General features: G+C 38.1%; 2 protein-coding genes across 2 annotated transcripts; one reads left to right on the top strand and one right to left on the bottom strand.

Annotated features, from left to right (window-relative positions):
• The first annotated feature begins 1212 nt into the window (after positions 1 to 1212).
• LOC112186300 (LMBR1 domain-containing protein 2 homolog A) lies at positions 1213 to 8789 on the top strand. The gene is made up of 14 exons (XM_024324659.2): positions 1213 to 1528; positions 2069 to 2145; positions 2697 to 2855; positions 3547 to 3760; positions 4659 to 4745; positions 4857 to 4996; positions 5101 to 5181; positions 5522 to 5586; positions 6069 to 6241; positions 6578 to 6708; positions 6807 to 6891; positions 7216 to 7429; positions 7605 to 7705; positions 7904 to 8789. Exons 1-14 carry the CDS (start codon positions 1361 to 1363, stop codon positions 8387 to 8389), a joined length of 2181 nt encoding a protein of 726 aa, XP_024180427.1. The 5' UTR covers positions 1213 to 1360; the 3' UTR covers positions 8390 to 8789.
• Positions 8790 to 9515: 726 nt separating this feature from the next.
• LOC112186301 lies at positions 9516 to 10387 on the bottom strand. The gene has a single exon (XM_024324661.2). The coding sequence runs from the start codon at positions 10262 to 10264 to the stop codon at positions 9734 to 9736; it is 531 nt and encodes a 176-aa protein (XP_024180429.1). The 5' UTR covers positions 10265 to 10387; the 3' UTR covers positions 9516 to 9733.
• Positions 10388 to 13747: the final 3360 nt, after the last annotated feature.

Genomic DNA, 13747 nt, shown 5'->3' with positions numbered 1-13747 from the left:
TTCCGATTTACACCATACTATTGACTTTTAGACTTTCCATTCAATTTCTTGTTAGCTTCACCTCATATGTTAGGCATTTTTGTCTTTCCAATTATTGGATCAAGGGTCTCTGCCTTGACATCCTTATTGGCATGATGAAAAGGATCCAGAGCTCAACGACTTCTCGTAATAACTTTGCATGCTTTAGGTGCAAAAGCCCTTCCTCAGCATCTTTAATTGCCTAAATAACATTCTCTTGAAGCTGATAAAATGTAAGCGTCACGTGACTATGCGAACGATTAAGTCTTAGCAAGTATAATGAAGAGCTTATAAGCTAGAATCTCATCCCAAACATCACCACAATTTCTCTTCCTAGCAGAGATGATTAATTTGCAAAGCTAAGAGCTTTCACCCCTGCAAATTGAAATCATATTTGAGCTAATATCAAGTATACTAAAAGCCTATCAATTAGAGAACATGATCGTGCTTGTCTCATTTAAGCCACCAATTCAATTAACCACAAAACCTAACATCATCTACATTGATTTTGTTTTCTAGGTAATCGAACAAAATGAGCTGTTTAAACAAAAGAGCAAGAGAGAGAGTACACAGGTTGGAGCTCGGGACTGGTGAGGTCAGAGACTAAGGCGTCGTTGAGGGTTGCAAGAGAGGCTCTTTGCTCTTGCAATTAAACGTCTAGCAGGTTCTCCAGAACCCTCTCATTCTAGCTTGCCATCCCTACCTCTCTCCTCCACTATTTTTTTTTTATTTATTTTTTGATAAAAATTAGAAAGACAAAAATGCCAAACACGGGAGGTCAAAGTTAATGGAGAAATTGGATGGAAAATCTAAAAGTTACAGGTATGGTGTAAATTGACAGCAATTTGAAAAGTTATGGTGCAATTAATCAAAATTGAAATGTCATGAGGTAAATCAACAACCATGAGAAAAGTCAGGAGGTAATTTAGTTATTTTGCCAAAAAAATAATAATAAACTCACTAGAGCCAAAAGTTCCAAAGAATTAAACAAAACGTTGTCGTTGTGGTTAACTTTTGAAGCAAGACGTCAACTGTTTCTTCACGCTCACCGCACCCGAACACCCCCTCAGATCCGCACCGCCACGTAGATTGTGGACCCCACTCTCCTTGTCTCTCCTGACGTGGCTCCCAAAAATAAAAGCCCAAATAAAAAACGCTTTACTAACGTGCTTCTCTCTATTCTCTTATTTTTTTTCCCGGCAACCGAAAACCCAAACCTCGGTGGCTCGCCGTCCCTCCCCCTCTCCCCTCCCCACTCCCCAATTCGCAGCGATCGGGTCGCCGGATCCGCCTGACCCGTTCCCCCCCCTAACGACGTCGTTTTGGAGCGAGCGCGTTAGAGATGTGGGTGTTCTACCTGATCTCGCTGCCCCTGACCTTGGGGATGGTCCTGATTACGCTCCGCTACTTCGCCGGCCCGGAGGTCCCTCGCTACGTGTTGCTCACCGTCGGATACACCTGGTTCTGCTCTCTCTCCATCATCGTCATTGTCCCCGCCGACATCTGGACGGTACTTTCTTCCTTTTCTCCATTTCCGAATTCACCGACCTTCGTTTCGGATCAATTGGTTCGATTAGGGTTTTGATTTTCTGAATTCCGACGTGTTTGGATCAATAGAATGCATTGGTTGCCAGAATTTTGCAACTGGTTTAGTTCTTCCGGCACAATTTGTATGCAGCTCAGTTCTGTTTTCGTGTTTCTTTGGGTAGCTGATTTTATAGTAGCTACAAGTTGTACGATTCGGTTTCGAAACGAGATATTGAGTCGAATTTGGACTTTAGTTTGAGTTAATGGTATAGGTTTAATCTTCATAGTTCTGGAATGATGGAATCCTGTATTGACATTGGTGTAGAAGAAAATGATAGGTTCACTAATACAAGACATCATTTGCATTGGTTGACATACCAATTCTGTAATTTTTCAGTTCTAGGGCCCCACTATCTGCTGTGTTTATTTACTTGCTCAAGTTAATATATTTGCAATCATTCATGGATGCATGTAGCAATTGTTGGATTTATGAATGTTGCTGATTCTTTTGTTATATGTGCAGACGATTAATCATGTCGAGAGTGGAGGAATTTCGTTCTTTTGGGGCTGGTCATACTGGAGTACATTTTTACTTACTTGGTATGTAACATGGAAATTCATAGACTGTTTTAGTTCCCCCCCCCAACACACACACACCAAAAAAAAAAAAAATACAACATCTATCTGTGTCTGTACCAGCTGTATGAATTTCAAGTATTTCAGTTAATTTTTCATCTGACTGTTCTCTTCCTTTCTTTAAGTTGGGTGATTAACATTACTATCCAGATCTTATTTTGAGCCATTGGACTTATCATGGCATGCAATACCTTATTTAAATTATTTTCTGTGTTTATTACTATTCACTCAGGGTTTATATTGGTTAATATATGCTGTGTCCAATGTCTTATTTAATAAAATAGAACTCAGAGTGACTGACAAGGTTTATACCATTCTGTTAGATTCGTTAATGAATTTGAAGTGTTATTGCTATGCCCTATCTGATGTTATAGTTGTGCAATCAGAATTATTTGATCCTACCCGTTCAATGGTCCTTTAATAATGATAGATTAGTTAGATATGTTTTCAGAACTTGATGTAGAGCTAATGATGCAAATTTCCTCATATTTTAAAGTTATGTTATTTCTGAGCAGGACTGTGGTGCCCCTTATTCAGGGTTTTGAAGATGCTGGAGACTTCACCATGACAGAGAGATTGAAGACTAGTGTACATGTTAACTTAGTCTTCTATCTAATTCTCGGAGCTATTGGCGTCATTGGACTAATTCTCCTCATCATGATGCACAAGCATTGGTCTGTTTCTGGCCTTACAAAAATGATTTATATTGATGTGGATATTAGTTTCTTCTTACGTTCAAGAGATATTAATCTAAGTTGTTAAATTCTTTTATTCAAACTGCCCTACATTTTTAGCCTGTACGCAATTACTATTAACTTATTGCCCCATCTAGCTATGTGCTTTGTCTGCGGAGATGTTATCATCAGTATCAAGGTATTGCACATGGTAACTGGCCATGAACAGTGATTTCTTCATAATAAGAGCACTTAGATGTTGGAGAAAATTTAAGTGAGAACACATGTTAGACTGACATATCTAAGACATGTTTGCATGTGTGTGGTGCTCAGACCTTAATATTCTTTAACTCCCATTCGCCATACGTGAAATTATTAGAGTATTCAACAGTTCATGCTAAAGTGTGTCTTCATTTTTTCCCTTGTGATCCTTAGCTTTGTGTTTGAGTTCTGCATTTTTAATGGAAGATGTAATTTTTCTTCTTTTCCAATGACCTATGTTAAATAACCATTTCTTGCGGTAGTAAGTGTTAGGACTGAATGATATCGAGAAATGAACTAGTAAACAGTGTGAATGAGATGTGAAAAGGTGTTTATGATCACAGTAGAGAAAGTAATGCTATGAGATGATACATTCATTCCTCCAAGTCTTTTTCTCATCAAAAATTTGTTTCGCTTGCTTAATTGGCAGGAGTGGAAGTCTTCTAGGTTTTGCCATGGCTTGCTCCAATACTTTTGGACTTGTTACGGGGGCATTTCTTCTTGGCTTTGGTTTGAGTGAAATTCCAAAGGGACTTTGGAAAAATGCAGATTGGACTACCCGCCAAAAAGTTCTATCTCATAAAATTGCTAAAATGGCTGTCAAACTTGACGATGCTCATCAAGAACTTTCAAATGCTATTGTGGTAAGTTGTTCCTTTCAATTACAATTTAACGGTATGTGAGTTTTGTTTTGATTTTCCTAATTTTCAAGTTACTTGAAGATCAGTTATTTTTCCTTTTATTATTATTAATTTTTGGGTGTGATTGTGTAATTTTATTTGCATTCTTAATGCAAAAACTTATTATTTATTTTTTTCTCAATGTTCATTCTGAAACTCTAATTGGTCACCATTGTTTGTTCATCTAGCTTTAACTTGAATTTGGGTACAAGGTAGGTGTGGGTAGGGGAGAGAGAGGAGGGGGGGGAGAGAGAGAGGTTACTTTTCCTGCTATTCTACCACATTCCTACTAGGCAACCCTGGTTTCTTTCCCTATTCTGCTTGAATGAGCTCAATATGGTGAACCCAACCTGACCTGATTTTTAATTGGGTTGGAATGGTTTCAGGCTATGAAAATTCTCAACTACCCCAACAGCAGTATGAAATCCCCTCTCGTATGACTGCAAGGCATGGACATATATTTAGTTCAATGCACTGGGGAGGTTGGTAGGTGTGGGGAGGGTGGGCATCTGTCCAATGTGTAAGTCGGAAAGTCCAACATACTATGTATCTAACTATCTATGGCCATGTGAAATTGCACGTCTTTTCCCTTGTTTATTAATTGCCTTCTTTTTCTTGGTAGCCATACATCGTCACTTCTCAAAAAAATTTGTTGTAATTCACTGTTCTATGCCTACGCATCTCGTTAGAAATTCATTGGTTTGTCGTGTTTTTATATTTTCGCTAGAAACTGATTGATCTTGATGGATTATTTGTGTCAATAGCTAGGGTGAACTATCTTGGCAGTTACAGAACATTTTGATCTAAATCAATTCTAAATGTTCTTTATTTTCATCTAAATTGACAATGATTTCTTCTTTAGGTCGCCCAGGCAACATCCACTCAGATGTCCAAGCGTGATCCTTTAAGACCCTACATGGATATTATTGACAATATGCTAGCTCAGCTGGTATTTATTTTATGTATTTTAAGAGTTAAACAACAAAAAACAAAGAATTCAGAATTCGGTACTTTTATTTATCATTCTGTTTGTAATTTTTGGAATCTGATCTTTTCACAGTTTAAAGAAGATCCATCCTTTAAACCACAAGGGGGCCGATTAGGCGAAAATGATATGGACTATGATACTGATGAAAAATCAATGGCAACACTTCGGCGTCATCTTCGAGGAACCAAGGAAGAGTATTACCGGTACAAAAGGTAAACTTGTTTTACATCTTCACAAGTAGGGTTCGTGAGAACCACTTTTCTGTTCTGTTTGTAATTATTTAATTGTGTCTTAAGTTTACCGATTAGTTGTGCAGTGAGTATATGACCTATGTTACTGAGGCACTTGAACTTGAAGATACAGTAAAGAATTATGAACGCCGCAGTTCTACTGGATGGTATGCCTCTTTTTCTTTTCGACATTCTTAATCCAATCATTATACATCATTACATATACACATATATAAGTTTATAAATACACACACACACACACACACACATCTCTGCAAGTGACTTTGATAGATTGTCAATCTGGATCGCAAGTTCAAACAAGAATCATCTTGATCACTATTTTGTATCAACAGTATGGCAACATAAGATATTAAACATCTGACTAGACCGCAAGAGAACATATTTTTTCTTCCTCTCTCGTCTCTTCATAATTTATATTTATATATTTCTATTACAAGGAGAATACCATTTTTTTCGTGACCTCTCAACTACATGCTATTATTTCAGGAAATTTGTTTCAAGTTTCAGACCTACACGATCTGGAAGATTAGGACCTTTCATTGATACAATAGGTAATAATCAGATGCACGAACACAATTTCTTTAAATATTGAGCTGTATCGTGAAAGAACATCAAGGAATACTTGGCATTACTGTGTTATGAAAACCAGGTCGATTTGTTTAGATTCATGGAGGGGCCTGTATATTCTTTTATGTCAATATATTCACGTGAAGACACGCTTCTATTGTTTTCTGTTTACCTGAATTATACTACAGGCACATGCTAAATAATAACCCACATTGTAACTTAAGTGAATGTATGACTACGATTTTGAAGAGACTACTTCTGTTGCATTCTGTTGACCTGATTTTTCAATGCTATATACTTCCTTTCTTTTTCCTTTTGCTTTATAGAGACTACTTTATTTGTTTTATTAATTGGAAGAAACTACTATATGGTTTCTTGAACTTCAAATTTTATATTGTAGCCTTTTATTTTAAATATTAGAACTCAGGACTCCAAATTTAAATCAAAACAATGGTTGCCTTTGCAGAATTCTTGTGGCGCTGTATAGTTAGAAAACAACTTCAGAAAGTTTTGGCTATCCTACTTGGTATCATTTCAGCTGCAATTCTTTTAGCCGAAGCAACCCTACTTCCTCGAGTTGATCTATCTCTTTTCTCAATCCTTATCAATAATGTAGGAAAGCAAGAGGTTCTTGTGCAGGTAAACTATAGTTACTTCAGTAAGTTCAAGTGTTTATGTTTAGTAGACCTTTACATTTTGTATTTGGTGTATGAAAAAAAGTTTTAATTTTTTTGTGGTTGGATATTCCTTACCCAGGTTTCATGGCTGATGCCCAACACATAGTTTAAGATGACTTGATTAAAGCTTAGCTGCATATGTTCATATCTCTGAAAAAATTGCATGTATAAATGTTAGACATGAATTGCTCTTTTTAAAAAAAAAAACCATGTATCCTGTCTCCAAGTTTGGAAGACGTTGTTGTTTCTCCTTTACCTTACTCACTGCTGTAATTTTGTTGATTCAACTTTTCCACAGGTGTTTGCTTTTGTTCCTTTGATGTATATGTGCGTCTGCACATATTATTCCTTGTTCAAAATTGGCATGTTGATGTTTTACTCATTAACTCCCAGGCAAACAAGCTCGGTCAACTTGCTTATGATTTGCTCGTAAGTTTTGATCTTGACTCTAGTTTTATGATATAAAGATTTCCTACTCATCTTTTGTTAGAAGCAGTACTTATGTTCCACTTCGTTGCATCTGTTAGGATGGTCGCTCGTTATGCTCCTCCAGTTTCTTACAACTTTCTCAACCTCATTCGTCTTGGTGATCAAAAAACTATATTTGAAAAGGTAAAGCTACATATCACTAAAGACAATTGGTCTTGATATAGTACAGTTACATGCGCAAAAAAATGTTTGTAGTTGCGCAAAAGGATTTTATTTTTTCCTTGTGTGAGGGTTGTCTCTTTACAATTATATTTATTACTTTTTTAAGAAAATCTTTCCCTTTTATCTTTTTGCATCTTTTTATGTATCAGAAAGCATCCTGTTTTAATATAATTATTGTATAGTGTTCTCATTAATTGTAAGTTCTGTTTTAAATAGTGAAATGATGTTGTTTCCTGTGTGTTTCGGGTTAATGATTGACTAGTTTTGTGTGTTGTGAATTCACAGCGAATGGGTAACATTGATCAAGCTGTCCCATTCTTTGGCAGTGAGTTTAACAGAATCTATCCACTTATCATGGTTATATACACCCTGCTGGTTGCTAGCAATTTCTTTGACCGCATAATTGATTTTTTCGGGAGCTGGAAGCGATTTAAATTTCAAACCGAAGTTGATGATATGGATGGTTTTGATCCATCTGGATTAATAATTTTGCAAAAAGGTTAGCATATACCTTGATCTGCTCTTGTTAGAATGCGTAAGCCTAGGTATTCACTCGGCATCTGCAAATATGAAAGTATCTTTTTTTTTCCCCTTTTGATTATGGATAAACGCACCGCTGTGATTTCTTATAAATCAAGTAATATGCTCGTAGTTATTAACTTGTTGTTTCTCAGAACGAACTTGGATGGAACAAGGTTGCAAAGTTGGGGAGCACGTCATTCCTTTAGCCAGGAATTTCAATGGCATTGATGTTGAGACTGGCAGCAACATCATGGTACACTAATATTTAGCATACTTGATATTTTCATTTAAACTCATAAATACTAATATCTAGCTCTATCCATCCTATTCTGTGATTTCTTTTTTTTCATCCTACTCTATACCCTTTCTTTTCTCCTTCATATGCAACTGTATATTGGCTAATAGGTCAAGTGATACGCTTGTTTCCTAACTTCAGTTGTGAAACTTTCAGGAAATGAAAACAACAACTAATCTAATAACTGATGCTGGAAATGGAACTCCCTCAAAGTCTTTGAAAGAAGAATCTCGTAGATATAGCTCAAGCAAAGAAGCCATCACGAACAAGTATGCTGCCATTAGAGAGCAAAGCAGACAAGGATCGTTCAATAAAAATCCAGTGGAGAAGAATGTTATTGCTTCCACCAAGGTCTCATTGCTTGATGCAGCTAACCCTGATAACACAACAGAAGGGCCACCTACTGGCTTGGGCTCAAAGTGGGCATCCATGAAAAATGGTTTCCAAAATTTCAAAGCCAATATAGCAGCCAAAAAATTTATTCCCCTGCGCCAAGTTCAAGAAACTGTAGATATGTCACGTGGCTCTTCTTCTGAGTCTCTTGATGATATATTTCAGAGATTGAAACGGCCTTCTGTAGACCATGTGAGCTATGTTGATGAGGATGAAGATGGCATAGAAGTGCAGCAACATGCTAGATAATATTTATGATCTGTTTTGGACGATGAACTTGTTGCTGATCTTGCACTGGAAATATAAGCCCATAAAATGTATAGGTCCTACAGTTAGGGCTGATATCATTTGCTGGCAACAAAAATTTGGATCCGCCAAGAGCAGTTTTGAGCCTGGTAGGATATGTTGTGATACTGATACACACACGTTTAGCAGCAGCTAGTTGAAGGACTCGGACACTTTGACAGGAAAATTAGAACATTTCATTGTTATGTAAAGGAAAAGATGACGGTTGGGGAATCTTGTATTTGAATTATACGTGTAATATCATTTGTTGCCATTTGTTCCTCCAATTTGGCAACCCCTTGGAATCGGTTAGACATTTGAGCAGAATGCCCAAATTTGTTGGGGACCCTTTATTCCTTCACCACACAATTTGCTTTAGCCGAGCAAATGATGATAAGGTAAACCCATGATTTAGGATATGATATGACAGAAGAGCTTATTTTTAAGAGTTGTTTACAATTTCAGTCAAACAAGCATAGATTGAACCGGGAACAAATGGATAGAACCTGGATCAAATGTTGACATTCAAACCAAATTGTTCCCAGGAAAGATAAAAACCCACACGTTCATATAAAATCAATCAAATTAATATGACCATAGACCAAATATGTCATGCCTCATGCCTCGTGGTTCAAACACACGGGTTTTTCAAGTCAAGTCTCAAATTCCTAATCACAATCAGCTGTGAACAATTTTCTGATTCGATGCATGGAGGCAAAGAGGCAAGAAATTCAACCACCAATTTCAGAAAGAGTCTAATTATTACCACTCAATTCCTCCACCTCCTAATTTAAGAATTAAGACATTAATATGTCACTGTTCACAAATCTGTATGATTATTTTGAAGTTTATGCAACATTCGTATACATACGCAAGAATCCAATTAGTTTTAATTTATCAATCACGGTACAGGAACTTTGACTTATATCCGGAACTAGTACCTCAACTCTGATTAGTATTAGTCCCTAAATGTTTTGTTTACCTAGTCGAAAATCAAACTTCAATCAGAGAAGTATCAAACTTGGCAAGAACCCGAGTCATCAAAGCACCTCATTAGAAAAGATTAAGAAGATTACTCATCACATGTGGGTTGAATCTGACAGAAAATGAAGAACATAACCATATAATCTCTCAAACAGTGAAATTCATACAAAATCACCATCAATTCCACATTGAAATCTCACATCCAATCTTATGATCCACTACCAAAAAAAAAAAACAAAGGAAATTTTTTTATATATACTACCAGTTTTCTTTGAAAACAAAAAAACTAATACCTACTACTCTAGGGTTTCTTCTTCCTCTTGATCATCTTAGAGCACTCTGGGAGTGCTTAAAAACCTGCTTGGTCTTCCTCCCCGTCCCCCTAATCAGCTTCGACCAAAACCCTCGTTTCTTCTTCCCACTCCTCATCACCACCTGATCTCCAAAGCTATGACTTCCAGCACTCCTCGTCACCACCGCAACCGATCTGCTCTTCTTCATCAACCCACGCCCTCCACCCTGCTTAGTCCCATCACTGCTGAACATGAAAGATATCGAACGGCCCATCACCTCCGACGCGTTGCGTTGGTGGTGCCCTCGACGGCCTGGATTGATCACCGGAGGAGAGGCGCGGGGTGAAGGGGAAGCGGAGGAGTAGTTAGAAGAAGAGCAAGAGTGGATTGGGAGGAAGCCGTAACCCAAGAAATCTGCGGTTAGTTTTCTGTCGGAAATGGAGGAGGGAGCGTAGAGCTGAGAGAGCTTTTCACTGAGACATGTCGAGCAGACGGCCCCGGGGAACTGCTTCACTTCCGGGTGCTTGTTGCAGAGTCCTCTCTCTGATTCTGACCAGCCCATTTTGATTTTTGGTTGCTCTGTGTGTTTGTGTGTGTCAATAATGGTGGTTTGATTTGGTTTTTTGTTCTCTGTTGGTGTCTACAGCAAGTACGTATTTATAGAGAGGAGAGTTAGTCGGTTTTGTTTACGAGTAGAGGCACACGCACGTATGGGAGTGGTTTCCAAGAAATTTCTATTTATGTAGGCCAAATGACAAATTTGGTTTAGTTACTAGAATACCCTTTGTTCCAGACTTTGGTTTTATTTGTTTTTTTTTTAAATTTCATTTTTACATTGCGTGTCCTTGTTTTTTTCTCATGTTGCAATTCGAGAATTTGAGCCCTATTTGGCACCCATTTTAGAATTGTCAAACAACAATTTTAATAGTGTCAGGGAGGTTCTAATTGTATCTCATTATATAATGATCGAACTCTCAAGACATCACTATTATTGCGCCTATAATGTAAAAGGAGTGACGATTACACTGATCGTTATTGTCTTATAAAATTATCTTTCTCAATGACGATTACGCTGAAGAAGAGTTATAATTGTAAAACCAAAGACTTTGCCTCACCTTCGCCATTCTACGTTGGTAAAACATCAATGTGTTTCGTTTGTTTTGCATAGTTTATAGTTTTCTATTACTTTATAAGCACTAGTTATCGATATTTATCTCGACGATGACAGAAAAATGTATATAGAGCACCTCCAACGATCCAACACATCAAAATAAACCTTCAATGCAACATCATTTTTCTTGCAAGATTTGTTACCGCTGGTTGCCCATGATTCAAGTGTTAAAGGCCTAATTGAAAACAGCTCCCAATTCGTTCGGAGTATGTTGAGACATCACATTAATCATTCAAACCATAAGCCAAAGTAACAAGAAAAATTAAGTATGAAGCATGTGGAAAAAGAGTTGAAAACTCCAGAGAGAACGTGAGGGACAAACTTGTCATTTAGCGCTTAATTGAGCTGTGTGCTGATGAGGAATGAGAACAGCTGGACTTTGAGTTGAAGTTAGACAGTCAAAGAAAACGAAATGGACGGTCGCGATGCCAATAAATACAAAACTGGATGGGACCCACCGTGGGGGTTTGGGACGGACTACTACTACGTGCCGGGGGTGGTGAGCAAACAAAACAGACGGAGGAGGAGTTTGGGCGCCGACGCCGGAGCTTCTCTCTCATGGGACGGCGGTGCACGTGGATGCCGTACACGCGTCTCTCGTGCCACGTCGGCTAATAAACATGAGGGGAAATGAGTTGGGTTCGCGTGCGCGTCGAAGGAACCCTAATATATTGACTAGGGTTTTGGAGTCTGGAGAGTGATAGGGGAATTGGATTGGGATTCCCATTGGGAAACGACACGAATAGCCACGTGGGTAGGAACCAATCCAATTCCAACTACTACAACTACCTAAAATTAGCCAATTAGGAGGGATCCCTTAATTAATTGGATTAGGTTTTAGGGATGTTAATCTACTCCAATGGCCATGGCCAAAGAACCAACAAGTCTCAACTTGATCTGACTTGATGATATCAAAATAAACCACAGGCGGTGTCAAAGTTGATCAAGATAATTTTTCAGCTAATTAGGTCTTTTTCTAACCTGCCAAATGAGTAAGACGAAGTGTTACTTTACTACACTTTTTTTGGTTTAAACAACATGATAGTGAATATAAATCTTAAGTAGTACTTTAATGATCTAATTTTAATCCAAAAAATCTATAATTGTTAAATAAAAATACTACATCCACATAATTTTTTAGATTTGGCCATCAAATATGTTGAAGAAATGTAAGCTCCCGCGAGTATATTCTATAAAGTAAATGTTTCACTGTATAAAATATTAAAAAAAAAAAAACATTTAGATGGAAACTAAACCAAATAGCTTGTTACTATACAAGTAATTTAAGTTTTTTTTTTTTTTTGAAATAGAAGTTTAATTCATTTTTTTAAATATTTTTTCTACATCAAATAATTCATTAGATCAACAGGAAAAATCACTGAAGTCTACCAAAGCTTACATAAAAAAATCCGGCAAGAAAATCCGGAGTAACCTACTAGGGGTGGGCATCCAAAACCGAAGGCCCGGTCCCGTCCCGAAAATCGCCGGTACGGGTCGGTATCAAAATCTGAAATTCACTGTTTAGGCCCGTTCCTTCCCTAGAAAACGGGTCCGGTACCGGTACCAGCCCAATAGATACCGATCGGTTCCGTCCTGTCCCGTTTAATTTAATTTAATTAAATCTTTAATTTTTATATTATTTGGCTGAGTTTGATTGGATAGTTTAGATGGGAACACAGAGGACTGAACACTTGATCACTAACCTTTTAACCCAATTCACTTAAACGGAAGACCTCGAGTCGATCCCCAATTCACTTAGACGGAAGACCTCGATCCCCAATTCACTCTCTTCTCCACTCTCTAGATCTTCTTCTGTTCTTCTTCTTCATCTAAATCTCAGATCCCCTCCCCGTCAATGACGAGCTCGTCTCGGACTACGGCATGCCGTTTCCCAAGCCCTGTATAGATCGCATCGCCTACACCGTCGGAAAGTACGAAGCTTTGGCTTGGCTGACTGGAGGGCTAAGCTGCTTCGTTGGACTGGGCTTGTTGGCCGTCTGGAACGACAAGGCGTCCAAGATTCTGTTTGCACCGAAAGTGTACCCATATGACAATCTACAAGTGGAGCTCGCCGGAGAACCGTGGAGGGTTACTGACTTACTGGGCTTGTTCTAATTGTGTGGTAATTCTTGTTTTCAGTTGTGTTTTTGTGCATTTCCCATGTTTGATATGGCTCTCGATGATGTTCTGTGCCTCAAAACTGTGAGCATTGGATGTTTTGGATGATACCATCTTAGAATAAATTGTCAGTTTGATTTCATTTGAATAGTCTCTTCTTTATCGCAATTGGAGGTTAGAACTTAGAATAGTCTCTTTTTGATGACAAGAATAGGTGATTGAGATGCCCAAGTTCATGAGTTTTTGATTGATTGCAGAAATGTTTCCATGAGAAAGGCTATTTGAGTTGCAAGTTCTGGTAATCTCACAGTCTCACTAATCTGGATTTTTTTTTTTTTTTTGTGCACTCAAGAGGTTTGGAGGCTTACTTTCTTTGCAGTCCTTATTATCATTCTCTACCTCAACCGATGGTTGATTATCTGATGCACCAAACATTGCCTCATCATGAGCAGCTTTGATCCGCTTCTCCCTTTTCATCTCAAATGCTGGAAATTTTGGATCCTGTAAGTGTACTCTAAGTATAGGGAGAGGAAAAAAAAAATAGAGGGTTGGGTATCCCGAATTGGGCCCGGGCCCGACCCGATCCCGATCAGTTTCGGTACCTTCGATACTACCTTTGAAAAAACGAAGTCCCGTCCCGGCCCGTCCCAAATAATATTTTCGGTATCGGGTTCAGTATCAGTCAATAACCGGCCCGTCTCGGCTCGGCCCGTGCCCAGCCCTATAACCTACCCAAGCTAAAACAAACCTTTAAAG

Source organism: Rosa chinensis, chromosome 2 (assembly GCF_002994745.2).
Source record: "Rosa chinensis cultivar Old Blush chromosome 2, RchiOBHm-V2, whole genome shotgun sequence".
Classification (NCBI taxonomy): Eukaryota; Viridiplantae; Streptophyta; class Magnoliopsida; order Rosales; family Rosaceae; genus Rosa; species Rosa chinensis.
This window is presented reverse-complemented; position numbering and strand designations above follow the sequence as displayed.

Excerpts from the sequence above, each read along its gene's own strand:
- LOC112186300 (XM_024324659.2), top strand. The coding sequence starts at position 1,361 with ATGTGGGTGTTCTACCTGATCTCGCTGCCCCTGACCTTGGGGATGGTC. Across the intron at positions 3,761-4,658 it reads AACTTTCAAATGCTATTGTG|GTCGCCCAGGCAACATCCAC; the intron begins GTAAGTTGTTCC and ends TTTCTTCTTTAG. Across the intron at positions 4,746-4,856 it reads ACAATATGCTAGCTCAGCTG|TTTAAAGAAGATCCATCCTT; the intron begins GTATTTATTTTA and ends ATCTTTTCACAG.
- LOC112186301 (XM_024324661.2), bottom strand. The coding sequence starts at position 10,264 with ATGGGCTGGTCAGAATCAGAGAGAGGACTCTGCAACAAGCACCCGGAA.